Source organism: Chenopodium album, chromosome 5, assembly GCF_948465745.1.
Source record: "Chenopodium album chromosome 5, dcCheAlbu1.1, whole genome shotgun sequence".
NCBI classification, from domain to species: Eukaryota; Viridiplantae; Streptophyta; class Magnoliopsida; order Caryophyllales; family Amaranthaceae; genus Chenopodium; species Chenopodium album.
In genome coordinates this window covers 15969016-15985416 of record NC_137838.1, presented here as the reverse complement: position 1 = coordinate 15985416, position 16401 = coordinate 15969016, and the positions used below count along the sequence as shown (strand labels likewise).

Below are 16401 nucleotides of genomic sequence, written 5' to 3'. Positions count from 1 at the left end.
TCAATTAACAAGAATATCAAATTTTAAAAAAAACCTAAAAAAGAAATCCCAGCCAAGCCACCCTCCCCACCAGCTCCCCAGCCACCGACGCTTGCTGGAGCGGCCAAGCTTGGAGATCACCCCTGCTCGGCGACTCACTTTCCCTCACCCACGACGCCCCCATCTGTCCTTTTCCCCTTTCCCGTTTCCCCAAACCCCGACATCCACCCCTCTTTCTCACCTCTTTCACTCTCTAGTTCGCCGGGAAATCACCACATAAAGTTTGGTGATGAAGTCGTTCATAGAGTCTCACTGAAATTCGATTTATGTAAATTTCTTCCGCTGGCTTATTCTCCGTTCCAATTCTCAGCGTTTCCGACAGCTTCAACGAGGTCAACTGGGTTGGTTTTGGGATTGTTTTAAGGTTTGGGGGCGGCGGTAATTGGCTGGGGATGGAGGGGGTCGACATAGGATTGATGGACAAGGGAGGAAGGTTGTTTCCGTCGATAGGGGGACAGAGGGGAGGTCCTATTGTCGAGGTAAGGGTGGGGGAAGCAAGAAAAGGGAAAGGAATGAGTGGGACTGTCGCCGCCGACGACAGGGGGGAGCAGGCACACCCCGTCTGCGAGTTGGGGAGGGGGGTGGCTGGGATTTTTAATTTTTTTATTTAATGTAATTATAATTAATTAATAAATAGTTTTAATTAAAAAATTAACTTGTTTAGTAATTAAAAGAAAATACCTTTAAACCTCAACTTATTTTGAGTTAATTGAAAAGTCGACTTATTTTGAGCTAACCATGCAAAGATTGGCTTATTCTTGACAAATTTTCCTATTTATTTTCATATGTTTTGCAATTTTTGCCAAAAATGGATGATATACATTATTTGCAACTAATGCTTTCTTTCCTTTTTAGGTTATCATTTCTCTCCATCTCTCTCCTCATCACATGCATTTCTATTTACTCTCTTACACTCACAAACAAATTTTGACTAGGAGTCCGCACACCCTTCAAAGTTGCAAAAAATGTGAAACAGAGGTATTATTTCATTTCATTCCATGTATTCCAATACAACTATCACCCCTGCATCTACATGCCAATATATAAGCACAGCATGAACACAACAAGTACTGAAGTACACCACGTTTTGAACATCAATAATTTTTTAGCATCATCAATAATGACGCACACAGAATGTCAAACACAATATGATGTTATCCTCAATAAAAGCATGTTTAAACTAGAAAAAGGTAGTTTCTGATTGTAACATAGGCCTAGCATATGAATGACCTAAAGTTAGGTTTACCATGCTACTTTTATCACACAACTTTTGATGTCTCAGAATAAATATAAAAAAAATGGGTGTGAATGAATGATACGTAATTACGTAGTACAAGTATTTACTTTGGCAGATTAAAGAGGCAAGACTACCAATAGAGGAGAGGCTGAACAGGGATTCCCAAATAATTTAGTAGGCTGCACTATTATAAGCAACCAACGCATTTCAACAATATGTTAAAATTTTACATGTAATCCCAAATGCAAACAATAACCTTTAATTTGTAAGCCAGGGAAAACATTATAAATGGAGATAAAAGAACCGGAAGGAAAAAAGACTAGGTAAAAAAATGGGGAAGGAAAAAAAATTGCCAAAACAGAGTGGATATCCACCAATGATACTCAAACCATTTTTGTTCTCAAAGCTTTACTATATCAGATGGTGACAACTAACCGAAGTACACTTCCCTACAATCAGCAATTCAAAGATCAGTAACCAAATATACCTCCTGTCTAATCTTCATTGTCATCAGCATGTTCCAACAAGTAGTTAATTGCTAGTTCTTCACTTCGGTCACAAGCTAAAAATGCTTCAATGACTAGTGCTCTATCAAAACCCATTGCCTCCAGCTGGTCAGAAGGAACAATATTAATCAGCATCTGTAACTGCTATGCATAAAGTCAGGATATAAAAGCAAGCATATCCATACCCGTTCAATAGCCTCCTGCTCCTCTTGCGTGACACTAATCGCATGGGGTAGATCTTGCTCAGGCTGGTCAAATATATCCCTACAGAGTGAAATCAACCAAAAGATTTTTATAAAAGCACTATAATTTGGATTAAAAAAAAATGTAAGTAAACAACAGTCTGTTTCTATTCAGTCAAATAGTCAATACAATGCCTCAAAACAAAAGTTGGAAAATAAGCCCCCACATATAATTTGAAGAGGAAAATTTGTACAGCCAATCTAATCAATTAAATGAGCAGCCAGAATTTTGAAGACTGTTCAGATTGTGAGCAAGTGATTATCATAGATATTCTCCGCACAGTTGTTTCCAAACCAATCACACCAGAAGTCCAAAACCATAGATTCATTTATAAGAAAAACATCAGGCCTCATTCTTTTCAACTGAAAAACTACTCTTTAAACCTATCTGAACTTATTTTAATTGTGAACTGAATTTGGGTAAACCCTAATCTAAAGTTTAGTTTCCTCAAACTAAATTTTTATATTGAAGAAAAAAACCTAAATCTTCTAAAAAATAAAACAAATGGTAGAAAACAAAGAAAGTACTTCAAGCGTGCCCATTTGAACAATTCCGACATCATAAATAGAACAGGGCATAATATTAAAGAATATACTTTGGCAACTTATGATAAGGAATAACTAAAGATAGGCATCAAAAGTCAGTCAGTACTCAGTTGTAGGTAAATGCACACCAATAGGCAAAAAAATCAGTACTTTGAAAGATAAATCTGAAACATAACAGTATCAACATGCCTAAATCATCTTTTAGACAAAAGGCTGATAATCAGCGAAAACAAACTCCTACTCACCCTTCAGAGCCATCAAGAGGTTCATTTAAGAGTTGAAGAAACTCAGCATGGTGATCCTGAATCAATCTTAAAAGCTCTGGGTTTTGCTTTCCAAGCTCCTGAAGCATTGGCTGCATTCCAAAACATTACTCCTGCTTAATAACAAAGTTCATAAAGATTAACAATTATCCAAATATCCAAATGAAACCGAAATCAAAACCTGTAAAATCTGAGGATTCGTTTGCACCATGTTGCGCAATGCCTGGAACTGTAAAACCAAAAGTCAAAAACATAAGCATGAAGGGTAGTACAGAAATTATTCCTATCTTGTCAGCACAAACTGCAAGAAAAAAGCCTTCACCCAAGCAATGCTATATATTATATATTACTTCTTATCAAACAGAAATTTGATTCTCATATACATCTGATTACAGATGATGAAGCCACATCATGACTGATTCTGTAAATTATAGGAAGCCCTACTCTTTACAATTTCAAGGCTGCTCCAGGAGTTATAGTTCTTTCTTAAAGATTTACTAGAAAGGATAGCTTGATTGGCTCTTAAAAAAAGAAACTAAGTCGACTTCAATTGCAGACAACCAGAGATTGATCACATATGTCTGTCACATGTTTGTTGCTAAATTCTAAACTTTTTCATGCATCTGAAGCCTAAATATGATATGCCCATCCCAAACTGGCATCAGTTAAGTACAAGTATATCACTCTAATTACAGTGTCTCTTCACTTATACAATCTGATATTCTGTCCCATTGCTTTCTACCATTGAGTCTCATGTCATTATGTCATTACTCCTTCTGCAAATTAACTCCTCTCAGTCCCTATCTGCTATTTTAACCCTCCTGACAGTTTGTTAACTCTAAATTTGCAACAGATTACATGGTCACAAGTTTTACTAAAAATTTAAGTGATAAATCTTCTATGGGCCGATACAGCTTGAGCTATGGACCAGTAGCACTTCTGGACTCATTGATCCCTCCCCAACAAAAGTATCCATCTACCATGGCTACCAGAATATTCCCTGCTTTTCGAAGATCATATAATGAGCACCTCTGAGATCTGATTCCTTATACCCACTTCAAGTACAAGGTTTTTGCACAAATGTCTCAGAAATGCAAATTAACAATGCAAGCATGTCATTTTAGATGGAATGAAAAAGTATAAAGTGAAAGGGAAAAAAAAAAAAAAAAAAAACAAAAAAAGAATTACACCTGCTGATTGTTTCTGAGGAAATCAAGTGATCCTAAGCCACCAGCAGCCGCATCAGAGAGTGACTCCTAGTCATTTCCCTCGTAAGATTAGAAAAGGATACAAAGTTTTGCAAAGATGTACAAATCAAGAATTAATTCTACCTGTGGAAACATATTTAGAGGAGAAGCATTTGGTGCCCCAGAAACAGGATCCGTCCCGCTTTCTGTTGCAGTGTTCCCCAGATCTGCTGGAAGCTGTGGCACTGGCTCAACAATTTCTGCGGTGTGTGGAATTTCCTATGTACAGAAAAGTGGAACATATTAATGCAAGATAAATCCAAACAAATACTCCCTCTGTTTTACTGTCTACTCAGTTACTGTAGCAATAGAAACCAAGGAAAATTGAACTACTTTTGCTTTAATTAGGAGAGAGATAGAGAGTAAGGGATTTATATAATACAGTCGGGACCCACAAAGTGGGTTTGTAGTTAAGAAAAAATGAATAAAAGGTTGCCATAAAAGGAACAAAAACTTTTGTATACACCCGGTTTACACTAATTTTACTGTACATCGAGCAGTATAAGGGTAACTTTTACCTAATTTTAGGGTAACTTTTTGCTTTTTTTGGGTAACTTTTAACATAATACAATTTTTATATAAATAGACAATAAGAAAAGTTTTATAATGGTAATTTAATTATATTTATTCACAAATAATTGATTTTTAGTCATTTAAAATGTGATTCTTTACTTATAATTTTTATTTGTATTGGATTACTTTTATGCATATTAGGGTAACTTTTATTTATTTTAGGGGTAACTTTTGATCAATGTAGTCTATCTTTATAGTGGATGTACAATAATTATTGTACACCCGATTTTTTATAAAGTTTGTATAAAAGGAATAAAGTAAAAGTGAGTAGAACTTGGAAAAATGGAAGAAAACAGAAAGTGAGTAGAACTTAGGAAAACGAAGGGAGTAAAACACTAGACCATTTGAAAATTTTGAACTCACAGAATACAAATAATCTATAGCCCGTTCAGGATTGTTGTAAGCGGCCCTAAGAGCACGGATAACTGTATCTCTATCCCAACCGCCGCCGCCAATATCCATAATTTGCTGTATGGTCTGCTCCAGATTATTGCCGGCAATTAAATTAGAAGCCGCCTGATCATAGATATCAGTGGGTGCACTACAAAAGGAAATCAAGAGTTTTAGACTGAAAGAAAATACACAAAATAAATAACCAGGCTACTACCTGAAATAGTCACAGAAAAACTAGCAATTCACTTGTTTCAAATACACACCCAACTAGAAACATACTACCTCCATTCTTTTTAATTGCAACGTTTGAAATTTTAGACTATTCACACACACTTCTTTGATCATATTATATGTTGGAAAAATCAGTCATGCGGAATTTTGTTAGCTTTATCTCAAAGTACTTTCAAAATATCAACTTTTTATAAATTTGAATAAAATATAATTGAGGATATTAATGTTATAAAATATGCATTGGCAAGCGTAATCCCCCAACATTACGATTAAAAAAGAATGGAGGGAGTATAAACTAGAGAAAGCAGAGATGTTTTAGCCAAGTTTAACTGATTCTATACTTCTTTTTATTGCCATTAGATGTTCTAGGGATGACATTCTTCCTAAGGTCAAAAAGTGGGTGAAACAGTTATATCTGAATTTATTTCCTAACATCCATGGCCACTTTTTGTTTCACAAGATAAAATCAATAACTCAGTACAGTAAACCATCATTTCAATTAATTAGGAAGCATTTGAGACCAAGATACCTCAAGATATATGCTTTAGAGTGAGCTTCTTGAAAGATGGTGCACTAATTCACAGAAAAACAAAATAATTCGTAGAGAGGGTTTACAAGGATCCCTCGCGACAGGAATAGGAAGAATCTATGGACAACCTAGCACAGCTACTTTGATATTGTTTCAAATGTCACATTGATATGACAAGCGAAGAATATGGGAATACTAGAGTAAGGTCATTTAAGATTTGTAGACACACTACAAGGGATCAACCAATTACACAATCTAGGTTCTGGAAAAACAACATCAAAACGATCAAGCTATCTTTACTCACGCACAAAACCAGAATAAAACAGAAGAGTTATAAACTGGTCAAATGCAACACCTAAATGCATGCTGACTAACTGTCCTCAAGAATGCACAAAAGGGACATTAACACTTCAGAAATTACCATGAACCCTATTTTTCCAATGAATTAAAGCATAACTAGTACCCAAGAAAGTCTGGCTTGCCAGCACGAATCTCCCCCCAACCTCTTCTAGGCCTGGACTGTATTATTAAGAATGCAAACTTGAACACAATCCATCTTCACTGTTATCTAGGTGACTAGGCCCTTTACCAGAGCTATTCCCATCATAAACCATTATAAACTTTCTTTATGCCTCCACAATACCCAGAAGAAATTTTCATTTACATGTTGAAAGAGTCACTGTATAGAACTGAGGTTAATCATGAAGAAGACAATTGTCAGAACAAAAACAGAGGATCCTTATTAGTTGAGAACTTCTGCTACTTAATCTAATGAGCACCGTGACCTTGATTTCTCTTCTACTGGTCTTTGGATATTGAAGACTGCCTACAACTTTTTTCCTTGGAAGCATGCAATCAGAAAAATTCTAGCAGCAAAAATCCTCAAGCTTTTTCCCCGGCAACTGATAAAAATGTGTCAAAGTAGGATGAATCCATTGATCACCTCTTGCAGTTATGTAAATGGACAGAAACGCTACAAATATTATCTTTACATTTGCTTGGGATGAAATAACTCCACCTGTTAGTGATTTTCATAACCATTACCAGTCCCTCTGATAAAGTGGGGTTGTGACAGATAGTTGACAGCCCATGTAAAAATGTTATGTTATCATGCAAAGTCCCCATGACTAAAGATAATTTTTTCACAGGGGTACTTCCTAATCAGCAACATTGCGACGCACTCACTTCATAGACATGGGTGCAGTAAAAACAATGCTAAGGTTGCTAGATCATCATCTGCATGACACATTGTCACCATGGCTTCTAGGATATAAAATAGTAAGACACACATACCCAAAAAAAAGAGGTAGAAGTAATAATCTTATGTCACGACGAAGCAAATGGTTAGAAGAATTGGCTAGATCTATCATAACTGTGGGGTACAAGATTCGCAATATAAGCCAACGAAAGAGCCAGAATGATGTCGGCATCATTGTGAATAATCTTACCAACAATGTGGTGAAGGTTTCAAAATTAATGAAAGAATGAAGATAGTATAGGTTAAATGCGGCATGAAAACTACTAAATTCAAATCCTATACACCTCACGTCATCTTTGAGCAAAAGTTGAAAACGAGCTTCAACGCAAATGGCAATTCTAAAAGGAAGATATTCATTAGTCTGATAGGGCTTGTAAAGGCAACTAGCTCTAATTAGAAGAAAAGGAAATGGTTAGAAGAGAAGGTTAGAACTAACATACATGTAAGGTACAAGATGTGAGATTGAGGCCAATAGAGGAACCAGAATGAAGTTGGCATTATTGTGGCTGGTCTCACCAACAATCTGGTGAAGGTTCCAAAATTAATGAAAGAGTTAAGATAGTATAGGTTAAATGTTGGAATGAAACTATTGACTTCAAAGCCTATGCACCTAATATCATCTTTGAGGAGCACAGTTAAAAAGAGCTTTAATGAGGAAGGTATTTCTCAAAGAGGGATACTTATTAGAGAAAATCTGAATGGGCCTGTAAAGGCAATTATCTCTAGATTTGCAAATGCAAATAGAGCATTTGATAATGAATGTAGTCACGAGGCACTGAGGCAGGGGAGACTGAATTTGAATTTGAATTTGAATTTGAATTTGAATTTGCTATGGTATATATGACTTGATCTTATCCAACCCAGGATTACAAATTGTAAACTTCACTTGATTTGAATTGATCTTACCAAATCCATTAGATTTCCTGAAGGAGCAGTTACACTAACAGTAAGGCCATACCAAATGCGAGAGTGGCTACAGAGGGCAAGGTGTTGGTTCTTACGCACACATGGACTCAAGAAGAAGAACAAAATCTTCCTGAAATAAAGTGCATTTATGATTAAAGAAAATGGCTTAATTTGTAAAGCTAAAGACATGCTTATGCATGGTGAACAAGGATGAAGAAAGCATAGATTACTTAAGGGAGAGAAATTGGCTTGATTTTTCTATTTTGGATGTTCCAGGCATAGGTGCAACACTTAGAAGACAATTGCAGACTTGCCATGTCTGGATCTTGTTAATTGGACTATACATGAGCCACCAAGGCATAATTGCTTTTTTCCCCTTATTCTCCTTTTATGAATGTACATTGGTGACACCCCTCTCTGTCTTTTGTTTTTATTCTTTAGCATAGTAACCCAACAAATTCCGTAGACTTGTCAATGAAATCATAACAAATACTTCAACAGGCTCTTGGTTAATATAAAATCACTAATCCCCAATCTGAAAAAGTAAGCAGAAATGTCCTCATGCTAAATGTTACTATGCCTCTTCAATCACTAACAGTAATTGAATTCAAAAAATTAAGCCAAAGCTGCATAAAACCAGCAAATTTCCTACTTGATGCTATTGTGAATCTTGAACCCTTCAGATGATAGTATAATAAAAAAAAGACTTCTCTTCTATCAGTCTCGCAAATTGTTCAGCAGCTATGTTTTACAATACTTGCTTGACAAGCAGTATACACACATATTGGTTCACATGTTTCAATTTTAGGTTGAGCTTTGAAAAGAAATTGAATAACTAGTAAATCAAATCTAGTAGATAACTAGTAATTACAACTATTTCTTGCGGATCTATACTATTAATCTATCTTCACAAGCCATTCATAGGCTATACACTTGTGCCCTAGTGGCCACCAAAAAAAAATAAAGCAACAATACTATTTCAAGCACAAATTGTAAAAGTGAATTAAATTTCACATACTTGGAATTTTGAGCATTTGAATCAGTTGCACCTTTTGAGTCCCTGCAGCAATTAAACAAAAAGATGAACTATGAGAAATTAATCTGATATAGCACAAATCATGATGCTATTGAATCTTACATCTGTACTTCGGGTGGGGCAGCTGCAGCCGTAGTGCTAGGTGCAGGACTAGGACTAGAAGCAGGATTAGGATTAGGTGTAGGCTGTACGGACTGTAGCAAGACAGACATAAGAGTTAATAATGACTAAGAAACCACAGAGTAGTTATTAAGTGGGAGACCAACACTACCTGGGCACTTGAAGTTCCTCCCGCACTTAATGTTTTGCTCTGCAAGATAGTATAAAATAAATGAAATAAAACAAAGCAAAAGTGAAAAGAAGAATTATCAAAAGACGGAGAAGAATCTAACATTAAAGAAAAAGAAAACACAGTACAGAAGCACCCAGTAACAAGGCACTCCGAACTACCACAAAATATAATTTATTTTGCAAAAGACTTGTATTGCAACTTCTGGCATGTCGAACACACTTTGAAACATATCCAACCATACTATGGCTTCAAGCCCAAAAGACCCCACATAGTTTAGATCAAACAAGATCATATTCAGGACGTTATTATAAACTCCTTAATATTTTGTAAGCTCCTTACAATAACTTCCTAAATACCATAAGGTCCATAACTTCCACTCCAAGCCATCAACAAGAAAAATCAATGTGGATAAATAATCTCCAAAAACGTCTAATAGCTTTCTTACGAGAACTGGGAAAAAGATACTGAAAATTAATACCCTTATTCAAACATGCACAAAACAAAAAAAAGATGAAAAGTTTGGCTAAATCAAAACACAGCAAAATATTTTTGAGTTGTGCTCCATTTACGATTCATTTCTTATTAAGTAGATAAAATCATGAAAAAGCCTGGAACAGATATGATTTTCCCAAGCACTATTATATAGCTTGAGTAGCAGCTCAGGACAAACTGAGAACAAGGAAGAAATTTCAGAAGCTTGGAATCTGTGAAAGTGAGCTGTGTGTTATGCAATGATGGGAAGGAGAGCACAGCACACCTTCCGTTTAGATGCCCCTACAGTAAAGCTTGCAATGCAGAAGATCAGATTCAATAATAATGACAGTTTTGTTTCTCAAGCAGGAAAAGGTGGAACAGAATTCGTCAATCCAAAAGGAAGATAGGAACGATGTTGGATAGTCTGGCTGCTTTGGTATATCATATTAAGTTTGTCAGGGATTATGCTTTTAGAAACAGAGCTGTAATGACACCTACTGTGGTGATTTCAACCACCCATCAAGCCATGAGGTGTATTTGAGGATTTAGATTCTGATTAATGACAGATGGACAGCAACTCTTGTTTTAATGTTATCAAGAGTATGACGTAACGCTAGTGTACTCTTGTGTATAAGGATGCTAGTGTAGTTGGATGGGATGCATAGTGTGGTCAAGCAGTATGAACTCATTTTTAACAATATAATTGTTTTTTTACCCCCCTTCCCCCAGCCCCACCCACCCCAAAGAGGGGGGGGGGGGGGGGGGGAGGAGAATATGAAAAAAGAAAAAGAAACTTCATTGCGGAGGGACCAAAACCTGAATCATCGAGAGTTCAGGTTACATTTTTAATGATGTGGATATTCAGATTCAGACAAATGTCTGAGATTGATCCGACTAAATTTAAGAATAATTAATGAGAGTTATCTTAAGAAGGCAAACATTTGCAAGTACTTTGAGCTTGTGGCATCATCTAAAATTTGAATGTATACTATTTGTTACATTGCTTCGAGGTTTCCACAATGTCTCAATGTTAGAGAAATAGTAAAAAGGAGAGCAAGAGGGAAAAAGAAACAGCAGACATCTAATACTCCTTGCTACTCTGTACTTACAACCTCTTGAACAATGTAAATTCTCTAGCTAGCCTTCACAGGTTAGTGCTAAAGTTGCATATTTCTGACCTCAAAATTTACAACAGTGGGCTGAAGAGTGATGATGTTATTATCATTGAAAAAATAAAAAAATAAAAAATAAAAAAACATAGAAAATGAATATAATTTAGTGAAGTGAGAATTACCTTGCTGAGCATGACCACAAGGAAGCCATCTTCAGAAACCTTATTCTCTGCCAAGGTTGTTTCATCTTTCAAGACTTTCCCATTATGAATTAGTAACTGCTGCCCACAGGGATAATTATCTTTCCCTTGCACATCTTCAATATTTTTCTTCACCGCCATAATCTTCAGACCAATGCAAATGTAAACAGATGAGATGCATTTCAAAGAATACTTTGTGAGCTACATTTATTATTGAACAAACATGTGCAAAATACCATAATTTTTTTTTTTAATATCCAATGATAAAACATACACTCTCAAAAGAAGTTGCATTTACTTCCTATGATCTAAAGGGAATGCATCACTGTCTTTTCAGTCTCTAAAATTCGCCATTTTGACCATATATATATTTATGATTACAAATTATTAAAAAGCATAAAAGTAATATTTACAATAATAAGAATGAAAACATGAACAAGATCCCAACCGAAATAATCTTTTCACACATTTAGTGAAAATTTGCAATCAAACGTTAAGAAGTCTAACCTTAATAAAGAAAGTGTTGCTCTTATTCATGAATGGAATAAGTACAAAATCTTTTATTACAAAAAAGTAAAGTATGGCCTATTGAAGAGCAACAAAGGTAAAACTAAGGCATTATAGGAATCAATTTAATTAGTCCCAACTTTGTTTGAATTATACATATTTTGTCTGAAATTGTCTTCATGTGGAAGTGTAACAGAAAAGACTATCTCCGTCCTTCAATAATTTTCCTCTATATTACTTTGGTCAATCTCCAAATAATTGTCTTGTTACCTTCAATGGAAAACTTAACTTACCCAACTCATCTACCCCTCTTGTAATATGGGCCCCACCTCTATCTTACTCTCATTCTCTCTCTTCCTATCTAATGTAAAGTAAGACCCTCCACAAACTTTTTTTCCCTCAATCCAAATTCTTATTCTTATATTTCCACTATCTACCTAAAAAGCCTATACTTTCCTACTATATACTCTGAATATCATGGCCAAGCCTAAGAAGACAATAATTTAACGATGAAGGGAGTAATAATTTTGTTTGAAACTGTTTGACAAAACTTATTTCAACTCAACTTATTGAACTATATCTCTTAGACAAGTCAAATAAGAAGAAAATAACAAGGCCTAATTCACCAATATCTAAAATCCTTGTACCAAACAAAATGCTGATGTAATGGAAAACACAATGCTTTATAATGAGGGGAAAAATTATTTAAGACCAATTGCTATTCATCCATTTCTGCAGACCATTATCACTTCAACATTTCACAACCCCAACTTTGAAGATTGAAGTTTTGTGAATGATTAAAATCCCTCTTATTCATCGCTATTACCTTCACTCATTCCATCAGCCTGCTTAGTTTACTGAGGCACAATAACATATGCAACCCAGCTATCAATATACTGAGATATGTAATAAAATCCTACAGTAATTCCTAAATACTCTTTCCCAACCACTCACATCTTGAGAATTAAACCACATGCCAAAATCTGCAATCTTTATCTAACAGGCAATGAGCATTACATCCTGTACTATGTTTCTCATAATCTCAATTAATTTGTAGGGAAAAAAACTTCAAGGTCATGTTTCTCCATTCTAAAACATGAGCAAATACTAATAGTAGAGCTCTTAAGGAACTCAGGGGCACTACTATACTACTTCATCTGCATATACGCATTTTAATTATTTTAAATTTCTACAAACCCATGATAACATTAAATTTCCAATGATCTCTCATTCACCAATCGAAAAATTTCTTGGTTCTATACCTGCCTTCTAGGCTTCTAGCTAAATTACACAAATATTAGTTTTCATAGCCACCTAATAAAAGTAGGCATATTTTTTTTTTTGAAAACTTGTAACTTTGACCTTGCCTTTTTCCATGCTTTGGATTTCCAAATCAGCAACTATTAGTAAATTTGACAATCAAGAAGCTCTTTCCCAAGTATGCCAAAGAATTTTTTTTCCATATCCTAACAAAGTAATAAGCATCACAGCCAACATTATATTTTTGTAGAATAACCATAATACAAAAATACCATACAAACTATTTTAGAACAAGTTATCTTCGCATCATAGATAACTAAAACGAAAAGTTGTAATCACTTTTACCAATCAATTTATAAGTACTTAAAGCCATAAGGTGATACAAGACGACACTAAAAGGTTCCTAATACCCATTTAAACGTTTTTAGATAAGAAGTAGCATTTTAAACTCTAACCCAAATTCAGAATGATCCGAAATCATCCTGTTCATGCTATAGACAATACTATCCCCATTTATAAACAAAATGAAGTCATCTAGAAAATCTTACTCATGATTCAATGAACTAGCAAACTGAGAAAGTTGCAAGCATTTAAAACTCATAACCCATGATAAAATGAAAATTCTATGTTACTAACCTGTTATTATAAAACTCATTCAACTACAAAATCTAAGCTATATTTAATGAAAATCTATTTAGTATGCTGACATATGATGTATACACTATATGGAATCAATGCATAAAAAATTATATTAAACACTCAGTTGCATAACATCCATCCATATACCCAAAAAAAAAGTACATTAACGAAATAAAGGAGAATGATAGATACTAACAGTGTCATTGGGCAGAACTCGAATCTCAAAATGGCTTCCTTTCAGAGTCTTGACAGTCAACTTCATTTTCAGAAACTTTGAATAGAGAGGGGAGTGGAGGAGAGTGTAACACTCCCAATTATCTAACAAAAAAATATTAAAACTCAAGGGAGGTAAAAAGGTGTAACAAAGCTCAACCTGATTACGGAGCACAATTGCCATGATTTTAAAAACAAAAGCAAGACTAGAGCGAGAAGTAAAAACCTACTAGTCACTCTTAAATAGCCAAACAATGACCACGGCACTCACACGATCTTCTAGATACCCACCTGTAACCAAGAACAGTAAAGACTGTTTTACACCACAACATACAAAATCGGGGGAATCTGATACATTTACCCCACCCTAATAGAAATAACTATTTTTTTAACATCATAACAAATATTATGTTGCCTCTGACTGAATTCAATTTCCAGCCAACAATACCAAATCTCAAACTAAATCTTTAGTGAAAACTCTTTCTGAATAGAAGGAAGTAAAATAAAATAAGTACGAACATCACTATCTATAACTTTCATGACCAGACAAACACCAAAAACAACATTTAATGATTCAAATCAATAACACAGTTGATCCTCTTAATCATTAAAATAGCCGTAAATTCACCGATCCCAATCACCAAACAATAGTCTGGAAACACTACCAAAAAAAACTACACCAAGGAAAGGGAGCAGTCCTGATTATAATTTAATAAATAACCAACAGTTCATCACTGTGGAACATTTCATCGCAAAAGCTACTAACTTCAAAAAAAATTCCATTTAGCACTTTCCCATTTTGATCAATGTCCTAACTAGATTGCCAAATCATCAAATTCTCACAAAAACCAAAAGTAATACAGTTAGCTTGTCTTTGATAATCTAAGCTTATTTTAGGCGCTGTAAAGAAGTAACACAATATCACGCATCTCCTCATTAATTACACACTTGGGTATGAGATTTACACCCCAAAAGGGAACCTTATAAATTTGGGGCAATTACAAACATCAATTGTAAACCAACGCCAAGGCTCATCAATATCTTCATATACCTCAAAAGCTAACAATACATAGTCCCTTGACAATTAACAAAATTCGGCAATCCTTTTTAATTTTATCACCCAAGCATAATTATATTTGGGGCATCATGTCAAAAAATCTAAGCCTAAGCATTCCCTTATTGTGACCATCATTATAAACACATCCATCTTGATTTCACTTAATCAAGTATTAATAGATACCATATGTGTTCACACCAAGTACTCATATTTAACAATTTCCGGCCAAAACAAGATTTGTCTAGTGTATTAAATATGACCCTAACAAGCACAATGGTGGAAACATCAAATCTACTTATGAAGCCCAAAAAATCAATAACTACATGAAATAATATCAGCATACTCAGTAATAGATAAGATAACAAATTACTAACCACAATTTCATAATTTCCCCAAAAAATAATACCTTATAAATTATTCAAGCATAGTGAACATGCCGAAAGCATGAAAATTATTACTTTGCACACGTAAGAAATTGTGACGCGGGCACATCTATATTCATACTGAGTTAGGGCAATAGAGGCACAAACAATATTAATAGGGTTTTACTGTGTTAAACCTTCAAGCCGAGCCCGAATAAAATAGGATTAGAGTCGACTCGAGCAAGATAGAAATCATGAAATCTAGACAAACAACCTCAAAACTCAATCTTGGCTTGGGCAACAGGCTCAAAAATTGTTGGCTTAGATTGTGGGTTCAATTAGGCTTGAAATATACAACACATTAACAACCAAATTTCACTCAATTATCAAACTAGGTCGATAAATCACATAAAATTCTTCTCTTTTAATAACAAAAACGTAAATTGCATACATCAAAATTACAGCAACAAATTCGCTCATTACATAAGCAATTACAACCTATAGTTAAATAATCTACATTAGATGAACCCTAATTGAGTATACTAACAATTAATATTAACGATAGTGTGAAACTAAACCCTAGATTGTGAAATTGATATTCGTTGATTTTGAATTATAAAAAAAGGAAAAACTTCTTACCTCAGATACTGCTTCAATAGAGGAGAGAGAGCTCAAAGTACGCTTCAATGGAGAACTCAGAATACGCTTCAATGGAGGAGAGAGAAAGAGAGGTGCAGCGTTAAAGTGAAAAGCTCCAACGAGGCAAAAAAAAAAAAGAAAACATATGAAATTATGAGGTATAGCATCAACCGTGAGATCTAAACGATATCAACGGTCAGAATTCATTCTTATTTAAATTTGATTTAATTTTAAAGATGTTTTCATTAATCTCATATGATATTTTTCTATACATGTCTAACTAATTTGTAGGGCTATTAAGTGTGGAGTAACATGATTTCAAAAAAAAAAAAAAGTGTGGAGTAACATTTTCTTTTGCGTCTTAATAATCTCGAATAGCGCGTTTTGTGTGCGGCTGGTCACACCGTGGCCGCTAAAGTAACCCTTAAAACACTAATTAAGTAATCCTTGTAAAACTGACCGAATAGCCCATAGTACACTGACGAAGTAACTCCTGGAACACTATGAAGTAACCCTGGAACACTAGGCGGGTAACCCCTATAATACTAACAAAGTAACCCCCTATATATGGCATGGTGCGGCCAAACACATATAAGAATTTGTGGATCCTGAAAACTACTAAACATCTTCTTCTTTTACT

General features: G+C 34.8%; 1 protein-coding gene across 3 annotated transcripts; it reads right to left on the bottom strand.

Moving 5' to 3' along the window:
- Positions 1 to 1420: 1420 nt before the first annotated feature.
- LOC145631977 (ubiquitin receptor RAD23b-like) lies at positions 1421 to 15898 on the bottom strand. 3 transcript variants are annotated; one of them, XM_081684220.1, is made up of 14 exons: positions 15762 to 15893; positions 13930 to 13994; positions 13687 to 13808; positions 11067 to 11228; positions 9278 to 9316; positions 9109 to 9200; positions 8989 to 9030; positions 5017 to 5194; positions 4165 to 4299; positions 4024 to 4089; positions 3015 to 3062; positions 2816 to 2925; positions 1968 to 2046; positions 1421 to 1887 (listed from the first exon to the last, which is right to left on the bottom strand). In XM_081684220.1, the coding sequence occupies exons 3-14, from the start codon at positions 13750 to 13752 to the stop codon at positions 1771 to 1773; spliced, it is 1134 nt and encodes a 377-aa protein (XP_081540346.1). In that variant the 5' UTR covers positions 13753 to 13808; positions 13930 to 13994; positions 15762 to 15893; the 3' UTR covers positions 1421 to 1770. The 3 variants fall into 3 exon arrangements, with proteins under 3 accessions (XP_081540346.1, XP_081540345.1, XP_081540347.1); XM_081684219.1 differs by having other exon boundaries at positions 13934 to 13994; XM_081684221.1 differs by lacking the exon at positions 13930 to 13994 and having other exon boundaries at positions 15762 to 15898.
- Positions 15899 to 16401: the final 503 nt, after the last annotated feature.